Raw genomic sequence first — 21330 nt, forward strand, 5'->3', positions numbered from 1 at the left:
TTTTGATTTCAGCGGAGCACTTAATAAAGTACCTTATGATGTCCCTGTGAACAGATCTAAAGTGTAAGTGGATAATTATATGACTAGGGAGCGTCACAGCTGATTAAGTAACCATACAATGTTAACCTGAAGGGAAGATCTGACAGATATGAAAATAGTCCCACCCTCAGTTCTGCCAAGTACAGTATTGCTGTTAATGGCTTAGGTAGAAATACAGATAACACATTTACAAAACGTGTAGGTTTGAGATGGGTAGCTGAATGAGAAGTAAAGAACTAGGTCAAATATAGAATCTTAGTGATAGTTTAATCTTTCATCTAGCACTGAGTTCCTTCTAAAATAACCTTGGACATATGTTAGCTGGATTTGAAGATATTATGTGGAACTTATGAGCATTTATTTTCTCTTTTTAAACAGTTCTCATTGCTTGACAGTTCTTCCTTATGTTGAATCAAAAGGCATCAGTGTAATCATATAGTTAACGGAGTGGCCAAGGATATAAATGTTTGAATCAGAGTGCCTGGGCTTTAAACCAGCTTTCTCTACTTAATTATGTTACTGGAGGCAGGTTAATCAAGATTTTTGTGTTTCCTTATATTTAAAATGAGGATAACACAACCTACCTCCATAGGACTGTTAAGAAGATTGAGTTATAAGCTCTCAGGACTATGCATGAATAATGGTAAACATTCCATAATTATTAGATATTATTAGGCAGAACACATTTTATACATGGCCGAGAGTCTATGGAAATTCCATAAATACTTGAAGAGGAGAAATTGTGATCCTGCTGTCTTCTCTCTTCTCTAAGATAAACATTCCCAGGTGTCCACACCCTTCAGCATCCTGGTCATTATGTTCTATGGATGTGTTCCAAATTGTTAAATGTTCCTTAAAATTGTTGCTTGACCAAAGATGATATTTCATAACCAGTATGTCAGGGGCAACAACCAGACAGAATGGATATTTACAATGAAGACTCGTGAGACCAAGTTAGTGAACGCCAGCTCAGTGCCAACACTAAATTTAACCATACAAGGGACCTTATCTCTTTTGCCATAATTCTTTACTAACAACACTGCGTTGAAATTTTGGAATCATTTCAGACTTTTGAAATTTGATTTCAGACATTCTGCTTCCCAAATTACTGCTTTTATGTATTCTAATCTATTAGTATTCCCTTGCTATAACTGATCTCTCCATGACTTCTTACCCATAATCCCACAAACTATGTATATTCATCACCCTCTAAGGAAGTAAGAGATTTTACTGTAAAGGGAAGCAGAGAAATAGGGCAACAGCTAACTTTCTTGTTCTATTTTGATTTTAACTATGGGTAATAGTAGAATATGTTTGAAACTGATGAGAATGATAGAGGAGAGTGATGATATCAGAGAAAGAATAACTAAAGGAAATTTATGACAAGCTGATAACTCTCAAATCTGTATCTTAAGTCCAAACTTCAGGAGTTCTACTTCTAGCTCCCTACTGCCAACTCAACCTTAGATGTATCATGCATTTAAAATTTAACATGACCCAAATAGATCTTTCACCACAAATCCATTTCTCCCTCTCGTATTTCCCATCTCTGTAAATGCCACCACCTCTGAAAACTTCCTACTATAAACTTAGGAGCCCTCCGTGATCTGCAGATCTGATTTCACATTTATTCCATCAAGAAAGCCTATCAGTTCTCCAGATCTGTCCATTCTATCTGCATTCCCTTGTTGCCATCCTCTTGCAAGGCAACATTACCTATTACCTGCTGCTAAGTCGCTTTAGTCATGTACAACTCTGTGCGACCCCATAGATGGCAGCCCACCTGGGCTCCCGCATCCCTGGGATTCTCCAGGCAAGAACACTGGAGTGGGTTGCCATTTCTTTCTCCAATGCATGAAAGTGAAAAGTTCAAATGAAGTCACTCAGTCGTGTCTGACTCTTTGTGACCCCATGGACTGTAGCCTACCAGGCTCCTCCGTCCATGGGATCTTCCAGGAAAGAGTACTGGAGTGGGGTGCCATTTCCTTCTCCCTACCTATTACCTAAACAGTACTAAAAGAACATTCTGCAATGATGGGAAGTTCAATATGAGTGCTGTCCAGTATAGTAATCGTTCACTTCATGTAGCAGTTGAGCAGTTGAAGTGTGGCTAATACTACATTCCATTTCATTTTAAAATTTGAATTTAAATAACAACATGGGTTAGACAGGATAGGTCTAGATTATCATAATAGCCTCATAACTGCAGGTGTAATTCACCCTGACAAGGGGGGAAGGGACAGTGAGGGAGTTTGGGGAGGACATGTACACACAGATACATTTAAAATGGATAACCAACAAGGACCTACTGTATAGCACACGGAACTCTGCTCAATGTTATGCAGCCTGGATGGTAAGGGTGTTTGGGGGAGAATGGATACATATATATGTATGGTTGGGCTTCCCTTGTAGCTCAGTTGGTAAAGCATCTGCCTGCAACACAGGAGACCTGGTTCGATTCCTTGGTCGGGAAGATCCCCTGGAGAAGGAAATGGCAACACACGCCAGTATTCTTGCCTGGAAAATCCCATGGGCACAGGAGCCTGGCAGGTTACAGTCTATGGGGCCACAAGAGTCAGACACGACTGAGCAACTAAACACCCATATATATGACTGAGTCTCTTCACTGTTCACTTGAAACTATCACATTATTAATATGTTACCCGGCAATACACAATAAAAAGTTTTTTAAAAAAAATAATTCACTTGTCACTCTAAAATCCACTCCCAACATGGCAGCCACAGCAGCTCTCAAATTAGTTCCTTGTACAAAACCTTTAATGACCTCCCACTGAATGGGAATAAAGTCCACTCATTACCATAACCTGAGCTGCATGACCTGAGGGCAAAACCTTCATCTTCTACAACCTCACCTCATTCCAGTCTGTCTTCACCCAACCTCTAGCCATTCTGACAGTTCCCCAAGTTACCAAACTATTCCCATATACCAGGCCTTTTTTCCATTTATTTTTTCATCAAATATTTATTTTCAGGTAGTACTTTAGACATCGGAGATAAAGCAATGAACAGGAGATTAAGTTCTGTTATCAGGATATTTTCATTCTGGTGGAGGAAAACAGATTCTAAACAAATAAATATACATGCTGCCAGGTCATGATTAATGCCAAGAAGGAGACGTGTAAGAGGATTATTTAGATGATGTGATATAAGAGGCCTTAGATTATGTAATATTTGGACAGATACCTGAACAAACTAAGGAAGTGAATCTTGAAGTCACGTTGGGGCCAAGCAAGAATACGCTCAGTTAGTCCAAGGAAGAATAAAGAAGCCAGTGTGCCTGGTTTTGGGTGACGGAGAAGGAGAACAGTAGGAGGTAAGGTCAGACCTGAGGTACTAGACACCTTCGCACATGCTATCTTGGCCTTGCCTCACTGTTTCCTTGTCATTCTTTGTCTCTCAAATGCACCCCTTCAATGAGGCCTTCCATGACCATCTTAACTAAAGGAACTGTGTACCCACTATTATTCCATACTGCTGCTGCAACTAATTTCCTTCAGACTATGTTGACATAGGGCTTCCCTGGTAGCTCAGCTGGTAAAGAATCCACCTGCAATGCAGGAGACCTGGGTTCAATCCCTGGGATGGGAAGATCCCTTGGAGGACGGCATGGCAACCCAATCCAGTATTCTTGTCTAGAGAATCCCCATGGACAGAGGAGCCTGGCGGGCTACAATCCATGGGGTCACAAAGAGTCAGACATGACTGAGCGACTAAGCACAGCACATATGTTGACAATCAGTAATTATTTGATTATTATTTATTGTTAAATAGCTTTATTAGTTTTTTTTAATTTATTGTGTCTTTTCAAAAGAAGGTGGCAATGATCACTTCTGAACTGTTCATCACTGTGTCTTCAAGATGTCTAATACATTAGAAAATGCTCAGCCATGAATTAATCTGACATGTGTTAGATTAATTCTAACATGTGTTAATATGGTGTTAACTAGTTACTGATGTCTTACCTTTATGGGGTAAATGAAAGAATGAAGACCAGATGAACCTTAATTTTGCTAATTATTTTCATTAATATATTGTAAAACCATTGCAATGAAACCAATCCGGAGGCTGTGTACCATTCCATCTACATTCTCAGAAATAATTAAAAAGTAGCTAAAAAATAACTCTCTAGGTGAGAAAATATTCAGTAAGAAAAGATAACTGAGACAATATAGACAAAGTGGATCCATATTTGGGCTAGCTCTTCTCACCAGCTGGGAGAATAGCAATAGGGTTCAATGTTCAACAGTTTAACAATGCTTATAAAATTGCATATTTCACTGAACTAAAACTATTGTAAGTATATGAAATTATATGAAATAAAACTATGTAAACTAGCAAATTAATGGTAGTGGCCTCACTTTTATGTAGAATTGTATAAGCTAACTATAGAAATACAAGTTGTCACATTTTTAATGTTTTTACCCATGAATTTTTGATTAATCGGAACTTTTAAAGACGAATAATGTTGCCAGATTGAAAAATAGTAGAGTGAGAAATAGGAAAGCAGCCCTGACATCCAGAAACTGGTCCAGCACTCACAACTGAACCAGGGTCTCCTGTTAGATACAAACAATCTCACAGGACACCAACATCAGACTGTCTCTGAATCTGTGATGAGACAAAAACAAGGTCATCTGTAACCAACAAAACACCAAACACTGACCTCTCGGCTAAAATGAAGACTTGCTACTTCTTTACCAATTACAGTTTTACCCATACTCTAGTCACACCTAATCATAAATTTGCCCCACTTTCTCACCCACTTCCTGCAAGCAATCTAGAGCAACTTTCACTTCCTTAGTGTGTGTGTGCTCAGTCATGTCCAACTCTTTGCCACCCCATGGATTGTAGCCCATCAGGCTCCTCTGTCCATGGAATTTCTCAGGCAAGAATACTGGAGTGAGTGAGTTGCCATTTCCTTCTCCAGGGGATCTTCCTGGCCTTCCCAATTGAACCTGCATCTCCTGCATTGGCAGGCAGATTCTTTACCACTGCACCACCTGGTAAGCCCTTCCACTTCCCTAGAACTTAGGATTTGGGCTTTGAATGGGTAATTTTGAAGAAAGTCCACTTCCCTAGACCATCTCCAAAATTACTCATTCAAAACCCAAATCCTATAATAGGTTCTTTCTACCATTCTGTTAACACTCCATGGTTTTCAAGGGTATGTGTTTTCCTTTTCCACAATGAGTAATAAATCCAACTTGTTCAATTCCAGGTGTGTTCCAAGAGTCTTAGGTTGCAAGGCATTCTGGAGAATTATACCAGATAATTCTGGATCTGATACCATAGATGATTCATATTAATCTTATGGAGAACTAATAGCTTGATATTTTGTGTCTCCACCACCTCTATATTCTAATCGCTCTAGAATCCTTGGCAGGAGCCAAACTCACTGATAAGAAAAAATTTAAGTAGTTTTGGAATTTCAGAGTACATTGCTAAGCTTATTGGTGTTATAAATCCTAGACTATCACGTGAGTGGTTAAGGTCTTTGTAAAAACATAGCATCAAACCTCTTCTCCTGTCTTTTGTGATAGGTGGATTGTAGTGGCATCCTGATTGGCAGAACTGGTTGGAAATTAGAGAATGGGATACAATATTGAGTTACAAAATCTTTGGAAAAGTTCCCTCTATGAGTCAGTCTCAGGACATTGTCTGACATTCAAACATAGTAGACATCATGTGGTCAATAAATCTCTAAAGATTATTCAAGTTAATTGGCTTTTTTTTTTTTTTTTGTAATTTACCTTGGATCTAAAGAGAGCTACCTTTATTGTGAAGATGAAATCTGAGTAAACAAATTTTCAAAGCTGCCTAAAAATGCAGTTTAGGCAACAGAAACTCTTCAAATATATGACTTCCTGAGAAAAACAAAATTAGTGTGCTCTCTGATGATAAAATGAGATAGGGATGACTGAAATCAAGAAAACCTGGAATTAAAGGTGAAGAACCATTTAGTGTGGTCTTATGCTCATCCCATTGTGTTCAATAATATTCAGGATTCTGATGAAAGATCTGATGGAAAGTCTCTGACAGCAAATGATATTGCTCCCAAGGCAAATATAGATCATGTTTGCCATATATATAATTATATAAATGCTCATATGAATGCTCCTCAACATAGGACATTTAAGAAGGTTCAGTTTACCAAGTAATCTTGATTGCTGATCTGGTCCATCATAAATATTGAAATAATCCCATTCACAGTTCCAAGATTCTTCCATTATAAAATCTTTAATCAATGCCTTCATTTTATTTCCAGACACAGAATAAAAAGTCCAGGTGCAGTTCAGCATATTAGGATAAATGTTAGGATAATTGGGAGATGTGATCTCAAAAGAATTAACTGCAATCAGATCCAATATTGGACACCCTTAAGGCAAAAAGAAAAAAAATATTGTATGCAGCAGTCAAAGAGCTGAGTTACTACTTTTTGGATCTGGTTTTAATATCTACAACAGGTCATTAAAACCTTAAACTGCAGTGTACTTCTATTAAGTTATATTAATATAATATTAATTATAAATACAATTAACATTATAATAATTATATATAATTATATTTATATAATAAACATTTATACAAAACATTATACTTATATAATAAATATTACAATTAATATTTTAATAATAATTAATTATAACTATGTATATAATATAGTATATTATATACTGTTTCTTTACTTCCATAGCTCCTTATATACGGTAACACAAGGTATAAATGAGTTTTGTTTTGAGAAACTGACCCTTCCCAAAAGAAGACAAAGTTCTTTGACTTTAACTCACAAACTATGAACCACTAAGTCACCCATATATACATTGTGATGTAGCTTTGTTGCTTATCTTTAGCACACAGTCTTCTAAATCCCTGAGTAAATTACATACTCCTAAAATTCAGCCTATACTAAAAATTATAATCATTTATTTGGTAAGGAAATTTGGATCACTCTCAGATAGTTGAAATCAGGATATTAAGGTTCACAGGGGCCAAGAAGCTACTGCACCAAGACGAGAACTGAGGAATTTAATGACACTTTGGATTTCCTCCAAATGCTCTAGGCATTATTCAGTATAAAATTAATGCCACCCCCAAATAGATTTACTTCATCAATAATCTTGTCATTTTGGTTAACTGTGCAATGGCCCCACAAAAAGAGAGGGTGAGGGGTATCCAAGGACAATCCAGAGGACATAAAGTATATGGAAGGAATGTTAATGAATAACACAGTTAAAATAGGGGGATCTCATAAATAAAACATGTATTTCTTGCACAGTAATCAGATAAGGTGCTACCTTCTTACTCTCTACTCCCTGATCTGCCCTAGGTCTCCACTACCTCCAAAGTTTGACACTCAGAAAATTAATATAAGTTCATTATCTCATTATAAAGCAAATAGAATAAGGACATAACACTTAAAATTTGATAGCAGCCAGAGTATACTTATTCCTAAACAGTGTTTAGCAAAAGGAAATTCCTCACTCTATTTCTATAATATCAGTAACCAAAGGCAGATCAACAAAACCAATTCCTTACCTCTTTTATCCTCTTTACCATTAACTTTAATGTTTCCTCTCATGGAACCTAGAATAAGAGAATTCTCAAGGTCAATATATCCTAATTCATATTTTATATTTTTTATTCTTTCGTTTAAGTGATACACTTACATTGGAGAAAATTTCCAAAAGACAGATTTCAAAAAAGGAAGTAATCCCATCCTACAAGTAACCAATACTCATATTGTAATGTAAATCCTTTTCCCTAAGCTATAGTATACATTTTTTAAAAACTGTATTTCACTTTACATCATTGTAACACCTCCCAATTGTGAATATTTTTCCATATGACTAAATATTACACATACATTTTAATGGGTTTTATATTTCTTACTCACATAGATATTAATAGTACAGTTTCCACTGATACATTTTGATTTGTATACTCATGAGTATGAATGATGAGTCAGACTTTTTAAAAAATATTTATTTATTTGGGGCTATGGTGGGTCTTTGTTGCTGCGTGGGCTTTTGTCTAGTTGCAGTTCATGGGCTTTTCATTGTGGTGGCTTCTCTTGGTGCAAAGCATGGGCTCCAGGGCTCGGGTTTCAATAGTTGTGGCATGTGGGCTCAGTAGTTGTGGCTCCTGGGCTCTAGAGCACCGGCTCAATAGTTGTGGTGTATGGGCTTAGCTGGTCCACGCTATGTGGGATCTTCCCAGATCAGGGATCAAACTTGCATCTCCTGCATCGACAGGCAAATTCTTTATCACTGAGCCACCAGGGAAAGCCGAATGAGTCAGATTTTTCACAAGCTTCACACACAGGGTGAACCTATAACATTTCTGCTGTGGTTGGAAAAATGTCTGCACTAAAGGTTGTTTATCTGAAAACAGAAATTGAACATGTGTAAGAAGTCTGCTGAGTTGACTCCTACTCATTCTTTAGCTCTCAGCCAAATGGATTTTCATAAGCAAGACAGATGTATTTCTTACTCATTTACTAGGTAAGGAGCTACTACTACCTCACTGTCTGCTCACTAATCTACCCCAGCTAGGATGTCATTTCCTTTATTCAAACAATTATTGAGCATCATCTATTTGTAGGCGTGGTTGTACGGTTTGGAGAGAACAGCAGGGGGGCTTGCTTGGTGTGGCTGGGGAAAATGATCGGAGAGGTAGTCAAGGAGGTAGCCAAGAGCCAGCTCATACAGAATCTCATAGGTCAGTGTAAGGCCGACCAAGAGTGAGCTGGGAAAACATTGAAAGGTTTTAGGCAGAGGAATAACATGATGTGAATTATTCATTTTAAAAGGATTATATTTTGGGGCCTCCCAGGTGGCTCAGCGGTAAAGGATCTGGCCGCCAATGCAGGAGACAGGTCCTTGGTCTGGGAAGATCCCACATGCTGAGGAACAACTAAGCCTGTGTGCCACAACTGCTAAGCTCTAGAGCCCCAGAGCTTCAACTACGTAGCCCAGATACCACAACTACTGAAGACCCCTCGCCTGGAGCCTGTGCTCTGCAAAAAGAGAAGCCACCGCAATGAGAAGCCCACACACTACAGCCAGAGAGTAGCGCCTACTCGTTACAACCACAGAAAAGTCCAGGCAGCAAAGACCGAGCACAGTCAAATAATTAAACAAAAATTTTTTAAATATTTAAAAAATTATCATTCTGGCTGTTAAGAGTAAAACAGACTACACAAAGGCTTGTATCAGAATGTTATGGTGGAATTGTTGAGAGGTAGTTGGATTCTAGATTAATTTTGCTGCAGGTCCATAGATGAACTAAATCTGATGACAGATGTGAGAAGAAAAGTTAAGAATGAACAATATAACAGCTTGAACACTTATTTAGTAAACTGCAGTTGCCATCTACTGAGGTGGGGAAGACTGGTGGAGGAAGAATTTGGAAACAGGTAGGAAATCAAGAGTTGCATTTTGGTCATGTTAAATTTGAGATGCTTATTAGATACCCAAATGAAGAGGGAGGCGATTGAATATACCAGTCCTGAAGTTCAAATTAGAAGTTGAGACTGGAGATATACTTTGAGTGCTATCTGTGTAAAAATGGTATTTAAAACTAGGGGTTGGGTGAGATCACTTAAGAGTGAGCACAGGTAGAGAAGAAAACAAAGTCAAGGACTGGATCCTGGCACACCTCAACTTTTAATGGTAGGAAAAATGAGGAGTGACCAGCCAAAAGACTCTAAGGAGACCCGTGAAGAAAGAGGACAGTCAAGTAACAGTGGTTTCCTGGAGGCCATGACAAATGAAATTCTAGAAGGAAGAAGAGGTCATCCATGCCAAATGCAGCTGTTATGACCGAGAAGTAACTGTCAGATCTGAACTTGTGGGGGTCACTGGTACCTTTGGCAAGAACACCATCTGGGGAAGGGTAAGAAAGAAAGCCTTACAGGAATGGATTCAAGAGAAAGTGAAAGGGTAAAAGGGGAGAGAGTGACTAGAAATGCATTTGAAGGTGTTTCGCTATAAAAGAACAAAGATTTCCCAGAATTCCATGCCCATCCTTTACCAAACTAAATAAGACCCCTCTGTCAAATCTTAATATAGTTGTTTTTTCACTCTATATTTTTCTGAGATTATTTGATTAGTTGACTGAAACAAAAATGCACAACATGAGAGCTATGAGTTTTGTTTCATTTAGGGTCTTACTGAGGCCTATATCCATGAGACAACCGCTCAGTACCTCTGAACAAGCTGTTCCAAAGAGGTAGGGGGAGAAGTCACTCTAAATGTCATTTTGGCTAGGGAGTATGGACAGGCAAGCACATGTCTTGAAAAAAGATTACTGTTAGTCACAAGGAACAGAGATCTCAAGCTAATGATTTTAGTGCTATTACACGAAAATATGAAATCTGGGTTCATTAAAACTCTTCCTGAAATACACATCTAGCTATGTAAGGGGCCTGCCTGTTCAAAGCATAGAGCATCCTGTTACCACCTTAATTTCCTCTCTCTGAAGCACAGAGTGCACTGTCTACCAGCTACTGCAGTGGCTTAATCCTGTATGAACTGCGTGATAAGCAACAGTCTCTGTCCTCCTCTGTTTACAGATTACTGACTATCTCCCCACTAGACTGTCAACTCTTCTAGGGCAGGGACAGTCTTGCTCATCACTGAACCCTCAGTGCTTTAAACATGGCCTAGCATAGGTTTAAAACCATTTGCTGATAATCTGAATAATTAAAGACTTAAATGGGAAATTTGATTCTGTTTACGTTAGCCCCCTACGGTACACCTTTCACTTATATAATTTGAACTTGATGCAAATCTTCGTTTTCTCCATCCAACATTTCTCACATTACCAGACTAAGAAAGTAAAAATTTTTTGTAGAAAAAACTCTCCAATTATATTCCAATTAACATTTTTAATGAGTATTAATCAAGAAATCTTAAGGACTAGAGCAACTCTAATGCTTAATTCAGAATTAAGCATAATTGCAAATGTTTTCTCCATAATACTCAATTTCCATAATTTGCAATAGTTCAATTTTCATAATGCTATCAGTGCCTTCACCCAAACTATAGGAATGCTGGGCAAAGCATATTTGTCAACAATCTGGTTACAAATAATATATATGAACTATCCACCAAACAAGTTTTAAAAAAGGAATCACTTACTCTTGATATTAGTACATTAAGGAAACCAATTTCAATATAGAAAAATTACTTGAAACTTTTAGGCTAGGGATAAAAAATTCCTACTGTATTGTTATAATATCCCAAGTATACAGAAAACTAGACAGAATTATTAGGTACTATAATAAAAACTGAAAAATCTGATAAATCTTATGCTTTGTGAAGGTTTACTTTAATGCCTCCACAGATTACAAAAGTCACAACCTTAAATACTATCTTTTTCTTCTCTTCTAAAGCTTACAAATGAAATGAAGAACAAATTTCTTTATTTTATGACACATATTTTTCTAATAAAGCAAAATAAAGCAAAAACATAAAGATAAAAATATGAAAAAAGTAACAGACTTACCAGACATATGAAAAGAATATCTCAAAGAAAATTCTTCCATGGCCAAACTTGCATTGTATGTGAAAATCAACATCATAAGAGGACCATGAGATTTTAATGAAGGTGAATCTCCTTCACATAGATTTCCTAGCCAAAAAAAACACAAAACAACCCCAACCCCGCAAAACAACATTCTTACTATTCATCAAGGCAAAAGCTATTGAGCAAAGTAAAAGGAAAAAATACTACTTTTAATACAAATTTATACTTCATCTACTACCAACAATTTAATAATGTGAAATTAAGCAAAACAAAACCCAATTAGAATAGAAATGTTCTAGATTTCTGAGTGTAAGCAGTTCTAAGAAAGTGGTTTCAAACCAACTAGGACATTGTACCCAGTTCTCATAATGTCTGAAAGACTTAAGTAGATCTTTTAAAGTTATATAATATAAAAGAAGGTAACATGGTCTGGCTAGATCATCAGGGAACTAAAATATATTTTGTCACCAGATTGAAATAACCATATATAAAGAAGTATATTTGAGCTTTTGTTACATACAACTTTCATTTATCCACAGCACAACCAAACGAATAAGAGGTAAGGTACAGTAATTGGCATAAAAGTCAAAACCACTAGCTGGTCTAAATGAGATTTTTTAGGCAACAGTTTTTAGAGGTCTCCCGTGAGACAGAATCCTAGGGCTAATTAGTAATGGTTTCACTCAACCTCCCATTGCCCCTGGATTTCTAAAAGCATCCTTCAGAAGATGATGGAGACTGATCTTTACCCATGGTTCTCTCTCTTGTAAGGCTGACTGGTAATAGCCAGACTGCTGTTATAAAGTTCTCTGTAACTGCTACCCTATGAATCTAGTTCAACTTCTAGAATATAATATTTTTCTTTCATCTTCTGATTTTTATAGTTTTCTTTATGATCAGAATGTTTAATCCTTCACTAGAGAAAGTCTGGACAATTTAAAAAATAATTACTTATAACCTTACAGTCTAGAAATATCCACTTGAATATATTGGTGTGTTTCTCCCTATGATAGGGACAGAATGGGATGATCAAATAGTGAACACAATAGTGAGTTCCCCATTAGGGAACTGTAGATAGAGAGGGAACTATACGGGGCTTTGGGAGACTGCAATAAGACTAATGATCACTCAAGAAAGCAGTAGGAAAATTCTGAAACAATGTGGGCTTGCTTGACTCATAAAGCAAAACAAGTCACTTAACATCAAAGTCAGATTGGCTTACTTAATGATAAAATCAAGCTAACTTCAGTTCAGTTCAGTCACTCAGTCGTGTCTGACTCTTTGTGACTCCATGGACTGCAGCACGCCAGGCTTCCCTGCCCATCACCAACTCCTGGGCTTTCTCAAACTCACGGCCATTGAGTCAGTGATGCCATCCAACCATCTCATCCTCTCGTCCCCTTCTCCTCCCACCTTCAATCTTTCCCAGCATCAGGGTCTTTTCCAACGAGTCAGTTCACATCAGGTGGCCAAAGTATTGGAGTTTCAGCTTCAACATCAGTCCTTCCAATGAATATTCAGGACTGATTTCCTTTATGATTGACTGGTTTGATCTTGCAATCCAAGGAACTCTCAAGAGTCTTCTCCAAAAGAACAGTTCAAAAGCATCAATTCTTTGGCTCTCAGCTTTATTTATGGTCCAAATCTCACATCCATACATGACTACTGGAAAGATCATAGCCTTGACTAGACAGACCTCTGTTGGCAAAGTAATGTCTCTGCTTTTTAATATGCTGTCTAAATTGGTCATGGCTAACTTACTTAGCAACAAAACCATGCAACAGAAACAGGGGACATGCCCACAAACAGCAAAATCAATGGCAGCATGAAACCTACATCCTGTTCAGTAAGGCCAGTGAGTTAGTAACCCCTAAAACATGTTCTTTGGCCTAGACATGTTCTTTGCACAATGTCCTCAAAACAAAAGAACAATAGTAGAAAATGAGGCCTACAAACTGCCCAGTGATATCATCAAATTAATGACCACTAAAACAGACTCTGTGCACACCAGAAAATAATCATTTATGGGAAGATGACTTTTCACAATGAAAGGCCCTCATTGTACTGAGATCTGAAAATATTTTTCCAAGTGCTCTGACAGTCGAAGTAAACTTCCCTGCCCTACCTGGGGCAGGAAGCTGATGATGGAAGTTCTACTTTCTTTCTACTCAAGAAACACAAAGAAGATCTCCCTCCCCTCACTCTTTCTCTGATTACAAAAACGTAACCCATTGAGTACTTGGGCAGTGCAATGCTTGTCTTCCCGCTTGTGAACCTTACAAATGTCCTATTCTAATAAACCACTTCCTATCCATCACTCTGCCTCTCACTGAACTAACTTCTGGGCTAAGATATAAAGGACTGTGGTGCCGGAGCTCTTCAGAGCCCTGGAAACAGCATCCAATGGTTTCAGCTGTGACCAGAGCAGGACTGTGGTGAGATAAGAAGGTCTGAGGTTGGGTCCCAGAAGGGCCGTGGGATGCCACAGGTCAGAAGTTCTGGGGAGGACACTCCACTGATGACAGCCCATTTCAGTCAGGCCAATCAACCCCAGAGCTTTCGGGCTCTGACTGGGTTCCGAGATACAAGCCAGGGGAACAATGATATGGATGTTTAAAGAACTGGAGGAATGATGACAATCAGTATGGGTTGCCATGGAAAGGTGGTATGGAAATACAGAAAGAATCTTATTGCTGGTGCAGGAGACAAGGGAAATGGTATGTGAAAAAGAAGGAATTTCACTGTCTGGGTTGCTTTGACCAGGTTTGAGCCCTAGCTACATAGATACATAGCAAGGCAGTGGAATGGCTGTGTTTGTACACATCCAGGCACTATACGATGTTGCAGGATTTAGCAATCTTTACTCTTTTCTTTCACCCTGAGGTTTTCCTTCTATGCTCTCTATCAATTCCGTATCCTTTCTTTTAACTCCAAAAGACCCATATAATCACCGAGGTGTAACAATTCACTCTTCTCTCTCAATTTGGCAGAGAACCAGCTTACAAGACTCAAAGTACTCTTTTTTAATTACTAGGAGTGCCCAGTTGAGCACCTACCAGGCCCTGATGTCAGTCTTTTCCTCCCTCCAGGCCCTTGCAAGTGTTAATCCTTTTATTTCTGACTTGTAGCCAGACAAGTTCCAGATCATCATCAGCACCATTGGGGACATCTTCTGTACTACTCCTTTGTGGCAATTTCTTGGGCACTAACATCTGGTTGGGAGACTTCTTTGGAAGGGATACCATCTAAAATCATAACTGCAAATCTTGATCAAATTGCACAAGAACAAAACTTTTGGATAGCCCAGGAAGCAGAGACCTCTCCTCAGGTATGGGTCTAAGATGGGTCAAATTGAATGAATCCCAGTTGACACCCATCTGGGACACGTACTCTAAGAGAAAAATTGAATAAGATTTGAAAAAAAAAAAAAACTTCTCAGGCTATGTAACCACGTTTGGCTGCAATATAAGTTAGAGAGCCAAGAAAAGTGGGAACTGAACAGGTGTCTAAATTATAATACAATATTGCAACTAGATTTATACTGTAGAAAGGAATCAAAATGGAGTGAAATACTACATGTTCAAGTTTTTATGACCTTGTATTTGGGAACTGTAATTGGAAGGAATCTAATATTATGTGTAACCCAGAAGGCTCATTTAAGGAAGCAATCAGAGGACAGTTTAGCTGACCCAGTGTACAGGGCCATGCGAAGACCAGAACCCCCACAGAAAGAAGCTGTTGCTCCTGCAACAGCTCCCAGTGGGAGCTGTTCCACAGCCCCCTGGAGGAGCTATTGCGCCAACAGAAGCTCCCAGATCTGAGACAGCTACTGCTCCAGCTGAGGCTAAAATCCCAGGGGAAAGTGTACGCAAAGGTGAGAAGAGGCCAGCACCATATTCCAGAACTCCTTCTCTGTACCTCAAGTTACCCGAGGAACACAATCTCAGCCCAGCTGGCACCCACAGTGGCATAAATTACCAGCCACCTCTCCCCACACTCAGTAACAGTAACAGGCTGTTACTGCTCTGTCATTTCAGAACAGTAAAAGTCCATGTGCCCTTTTCAAAATGTCTGATCTAAGTCTGGCCGAGGATAAACTGGGAAGTTTTTCGGAGGACCCTGAAATTTTCACTAAGGAGTTTACCAGGTTAATGAGAACTTTTGATCTCCCCTGGGGAGATTTGCAGATTTTCACTATCCCACTGCTGCACCCCAGAGGAGAAACAGTATATAATACTAGCATCCAGAGACAGAGCTGACCAAATGGCAACTAGGGCCCAACAGGGACATGCAATTTTTCAAGTGGGGAATGACACTGTCCCTGAGGCTGATCCACAGTAGAATCACCAGATGAACTCTACTGACAGGGACAGACAGGACAATATGATTAACTGTTTGACAGAAAACATGAAGAAGCTTATGGTAAAGCCTGTTTATTATGAGAAAGTAAAAGAAGCCCAAAAGAGACCAAATGAAAGTCCTGCAGTTTTTCAACAGAGATTAGAGGAAACTTTTAGAAAGTATACAAATGAGGATCCCCTTCTCCCGAGGGACAGACCCCTCTGTCCTTTTGGCTACGAATTTCATAGCCCAGTCTGCCCCAGACATCAGGCACAAAATTCAAAAGGTAACTGCTGGTCCTCAAACCCCTATGAATGATTTACTCCAATTGGCTTATTCAGTTTTCAACAATATGGATGTGGCCAAAAAGGCTGAATGCCTGCAGAGAGACAAACAAAAGGCTCAAATGATTACAAAGGCTTTGCCCACTCAGAGACCAAAGGAGAGGCCAGGTTTTTTGGGCCAATCTGACCACGGTGGACCATAAGGCCCACAGGCACCCAAACAAAATCACTGTGCCCTGTGTGGACAGAAGAGATGCTGGAGGAAAGATTCTGATCAATGTACCCTTTGCCAACAGTCAGTGCTTGGGCAGAGGGGATACCTCAGATGCCAGCTGGAGATGGGGGCCATTAGGCTTCACAATTGGAAGACAGAGGGGCCTGAGGCCAGAAGAGGCTTTGCCTAGAGATACCATCTAGATAATTAATGCTGAGCCTTAATGAAGTAGCAGGCAACTTGATAGAATTTCTTATAGACTCTGGTGCAACCTTCTCAGTCTTAACCTAAAGGATTGGAAATCTTAACAATCGTAAAGAATATGTAATGGGAATATCAGGAAAAAGACAAGGGTACACTTTCCTGGAACAATTTATGTGTAACATTAATGGCCAACTACTTTTACATTGCTTTTTGTTTGTGCCTGATTGTCCCTTTAATGGGAAGAGATTTATTAAACTAGTTAGGGCCACTCTGTTCCTAAAGGGACAAGGAAACCTTGCGTCACATTGTGCTTAGCCGCTCAGTCGTGTCTGGCTCTTTGCAACCCTTTGGATTGTAGCCCGCCAGGCTACCCTGTCCACAGGAATTTTCAGGCACTGGAGTGGGTTGCCATTTCCTCTTCCAGGGGATCTTCCCGACCCAGGAATGGAAACTGCATGTCCTGTGTATCCCTCACTGCAGGCAGATTCTTTACCTGCTGAGTCATCAGGGAAGCCCTTAAGGAAAACTTATTCATCACCAAATGACTTTAACAGAGAATGAAAACACAGACTGAATCTACAACTGAGATAGAAGTCCTATTAAACCCTGAAGTTTGGAACATTGAAGTTACGGGCTTAGACAAAGACATTTGGCCAGTAGTTATCAGGCTAAGACATGGATGAGAATATGCCTATGAAAAACAATATCCCCTAAAGCTAGAAGCCTAGAGAGGAATTTCTCCTACAGTGAAGAAGTATGATGCATATGGATTATTACTGTCAGTCACCATGTAATACTCTGATATTACCTATTCTTAAACCTGTTGGAGAATATCAATTTGTACAAGACCTAAGGACTATTAGGCTTCCCTGGTGGCTCGGAGGTTAAAGCGTCTGCCTGCAATGCAGGAGACCTGGGTACGATCCCTGGGTTGGGAAGATCCCTTGGAGAAGGAAATGGCAACCCACTCCAGTATTCTTGGCTGGAGAATCCCATGGATGGAGGAGACTGGTGGGCTACACTTCACAAGGTTGCAAAGAGTTGGACACGACTGAGCGACTTCACTTTCACTTTCACTTAAGGGCTATTAATGAAACTATTGGACCCATTTATCCTATTGTGCCTAATCCTTAATACTATCCTAACCCAAATCCCAGGGGAAGCCAGTTGGTTTACTGTGTTAGATTTAAGTGACAGTGAAAGTCACTCAGTCAAGTGTGACTCTTTGCAACCCCATGAACTATACAGTCCATGGAATTTTCCAGGCCAGAATACTGGAGTGAGTAGCCTTTCCCTTCTCCAGGGGATCTTCCCAACCCAGGAATCGAACTGGGGTCTCCTGCATTGCAGGCAGATTCTTTATCAACTGAGCTATCAGGCAAGACCAAAGGATGTTTTTTTCTGCATGCCCTTTGCCCAGGAACCTCAATTCCTTTTTGTCCTTGAGTGGACAGGCCCAGAAACAAAAGAAACCTGACAATACACCTGGACTAACTTCCTCTAGGATTCAGGGACAGCCTTGAAAATTACACCTAATGGTGTCTATTAGACCTTTACTTTAGTCATATAGTGCTTTTTTAAAAAAAATTAAAATATACTATGTAGTTTTTTTCATTCCAATCTTCTCTCTTAATATTACAGTAGGATTTTCCTGTCTTCTAAAAATGTTAGGTAAAAATATTTCATTTAGTGGTGGTATAACATTTTATCCTTTGGATTTGCTATACTTTTCTCAATTAATTTCCTATTCTGATCTTTTTTTTTTTTTTTTTGGCCATTATCATAAATAACACTAGCTGAATGAATATCTTATACATAAATGTAAAGTGTATTTCTTAAAAGTATGGATAAAAATAGAAACACTGAATGAAAGGTTATAGATTTATCACTTTTGAAAAACATTTCTCTGTCTTGCTCCAGAAAGAAACTACGTATTACACCTAAACAACGACATGAAAATGTCTGTTACACTGCATTTTATTTACTAAGTATAATCATTCTTCAAATATTTTTGTCAGTTAAGTAAGTACATTTTTTTTCATTTATGTTTTAAAGAGGCTAGGTATTTTTTTCTCACATGTATTTGTCTATTAACTGCTCCTTCAGATCACTTGCCCATGTTGATATTACTGTGCTGCTGCTGCTTAGTCACTCAGGCATGTCCGACTCTTTGTGACTCCATGGAACCCACCAGGCTCCTCCGTCCATGGGATCTCCCAGGCAAGAATACTAGAGTGAGTTGCCATTTCCTTCTCCAGGGGATCTTCCTGACCCCAGGGATCGAATCCACGTCTCCTGCTTGGCAGGTGGATTCTTTACCATGGAACCACCCTAGGAAAATAGTAATTCTGAACTGTATTTTAAAATCAGCTGGTTAAACTATTATTTATTGTACTATTTTTAAATTGTTTTGTATTAGGGATCCTCTTAATTCTAAAAGAATGCACCTGTGCTTTATAATTGTTGAGTCACGGTTAATTATTATAGGGTTGATGATTCAAGTCTGCTTCCTGCGACAAACCATTTCTAAGTTTAACTGATCATACATAGTATTCTCTGAAACAAACATTCTAACAAAGGTAGTTTGCTATGCACACGTAGTTTCAAGTCAACAATTTTAGAACTATTAAACTTTTCACTATTATAAGAAAACTGCCCTTCTTAGTAAATGGATGGCCAGAGGATTAACTTCATTGTGACAGAAACAAAATAAAGAGAGATTTAATTTAGATTGTATAGTAACTGATATATAAATATTCATTAGCTTTCCTTATTGATCAAAAGAAGTTAAAGGTTAATCCAGTGCTTTTGCTTTTTCAAAATCACTTGGGTCAATAGTTCATAATTCTTCAGGAAAATGAACAAAAGACTCAAAAGCTTTGGGAACTCTGGTTTTAACCTAACATTTTTTCAATGCTAAATCAAACATATTTGGACCGTTATAATTTTTTTTTATTTTTTTATTTTTTTACAGATTTGGGCTTTTCTAATACTGATTTATACACATTCCCTATATTAATTACCTTAAACCTTTCTCAGAGTTGTTGAAAAGTCTCGGTTTGTTACTTGTTTTTAAATTTTGTTTCTGTTGAAGAAAGTTTTTAGTTATATAGGAATTTATTGATAATTTCCTGTTGTCTTCAACTGCTTTTATATGAGAATCCTTCTCCATCCATAACTAAGATAATTGCTTATTTTTTAAACTTTTAATGCCTTAAGAAAAATGCTTAGCTCTTTACTCAACTGTTCTATGAGGTGATGGAGAATATAATATGTTTTCCTCCCTGATCTGCAACGCCAAATTTATCACATTTAAATACCTTACAGTTTCTTGGGCCCCCTCTGGTCTACTCATGTGTGTCTCTTTTTGTACTCTGTTTTAATTATGGCTACCTCAAAATACATTTTTATATTGATAATTCACCTCATCATCTGGTCATTTTTTCCCCCAAAACATTTTCAGCTAGTTCTATTTAAGGATAAACTTTAGAGTTACTATCAATTTCCTCCTTGCTCTCCAAAGACAATTACCATTGGGATTTTGCTATATTTCTAAATTAATTTGGGGTGGATTAATGTTAATTTCGTCTTCCAGTTTTAGAACGTGGTACTTTTCTCTATTCAGATATGTGTGTGTGTGTGTGTGTGTGTGTGTGTGTGTGCGCGCGTGCACATGTGCACACATGTGTAAATTTCATATTTGTGCAATAAAACTCACATTTCAAGGTTATTCTTAGCTACATGGTTTTTGTGACTAATTATAACCGAAGTGGTTTTTACATTATAACTTTTACCTAATTTTTACTGGGATGGTTTTAAGGATATGATTATTTTATCATTGATTTATATTTATTTTTCCTAATTTGACCTGGTTTTTAGATAATACATTTTCAATATTAAACTATTTGTGCATTCTAGGGATATAGCATTGTTGGTTATGTTTAAAATATTCATTCAATAACATAATTGACCTCAAAAATTGAGTTAACCCCTAGAGGCTGTCTTATTTGCAAAAACTGAAAGACAGTCAAAAAACTTTTTGTGGAAGAAGATAGGAAATAATACATATATTTTATGAACAAATTCTAAGTGAAGAACAAATTATAAGAACAACAGAGATACAATTCATTATTATTATAAATTATCACTGACATAGCTAATGCAATCTTTTCCCTTTTTCTGTATTTCTTTGTTCTTTCAAATCTTGTGTTTTTCAACTCTCTGTTGATGGAGGGACAATAGGGAAATAATAGCCTAATCTTTTCTTCTAAGCAGCACAATTTTAAAAATACAAATTTAGAGGTGCAATTCTAATTCAAACACAGCAGCTGCTTGGTTTCTTTTATATTGATTAACACGCACTCTGTCATTTAATTATCAAAGTAACCTCATGAAGCAGTACAAGTTACAGGTATTCTGTAGGCAAGAAAGCAAGAAGCGTAGATAGTTTCCAAAGATACTAGCCTAGACGCTGCACTCTCCCCCACAGAAAGCCATGCCCTTCTGATGTTATGTAAAAGCTCCATGTTTACTAATATTCCCTTAAGTAGAAACACAAAGATTGTCAGTGCACCTATTTCTGGGATGTTAATGTAAGCCTACAGAATAAAAGAACAGTGGTTTAGCAACTGGCTGTTTTATCAACTCTGGCAGGACTCAACCAGCGTGGAGAGGGATACCGACATCTGGGTCCTTCCT

The 21330-nt window shown here is 38.2% G+C and overlaps 1 protein-coding gene across 1 annotated transcript in view; it reads right to left on the reverse strand.

The window, feature by feature from the left end:
- Positions 1-8651: 8651 nt before the first annotated feature.
- Positions 8652-21330, reverse strand: part of OVCH1 (ovochymase 1) — a 73869-nt gene continuing 61190 nt past the window's right edge. Inside the window, exons 19-20 of the mRNA XM_061123969.1 lie at positions 9776-9944; positions 8652-8805 (exon numbers count right to left, since the gene is read on the reverse strand). Coding sequence (XP_060979952.1) covers positions 8652-8805; positions 9776-9944 — 323 coding nt within the window. The remainder of the gene's footprint in view (positions 8806-9775; positions 9945-21330) is intronic.

The sequence above is a fragment of the Dama dama genome, chromosome 22 (genome assembly GCF_033118175.1).
Source record: "Dama dama isolate Ldn47 chromosome 22, ASM3311817v1, whole genome shotgun sequence".
In the NCBI taxonomy this organism is placed as follows: Eukaryota; Metazoa; Chordata; class Mammalia; order Artiodactyla; family Cervidae; genus Dama; species Dama dama.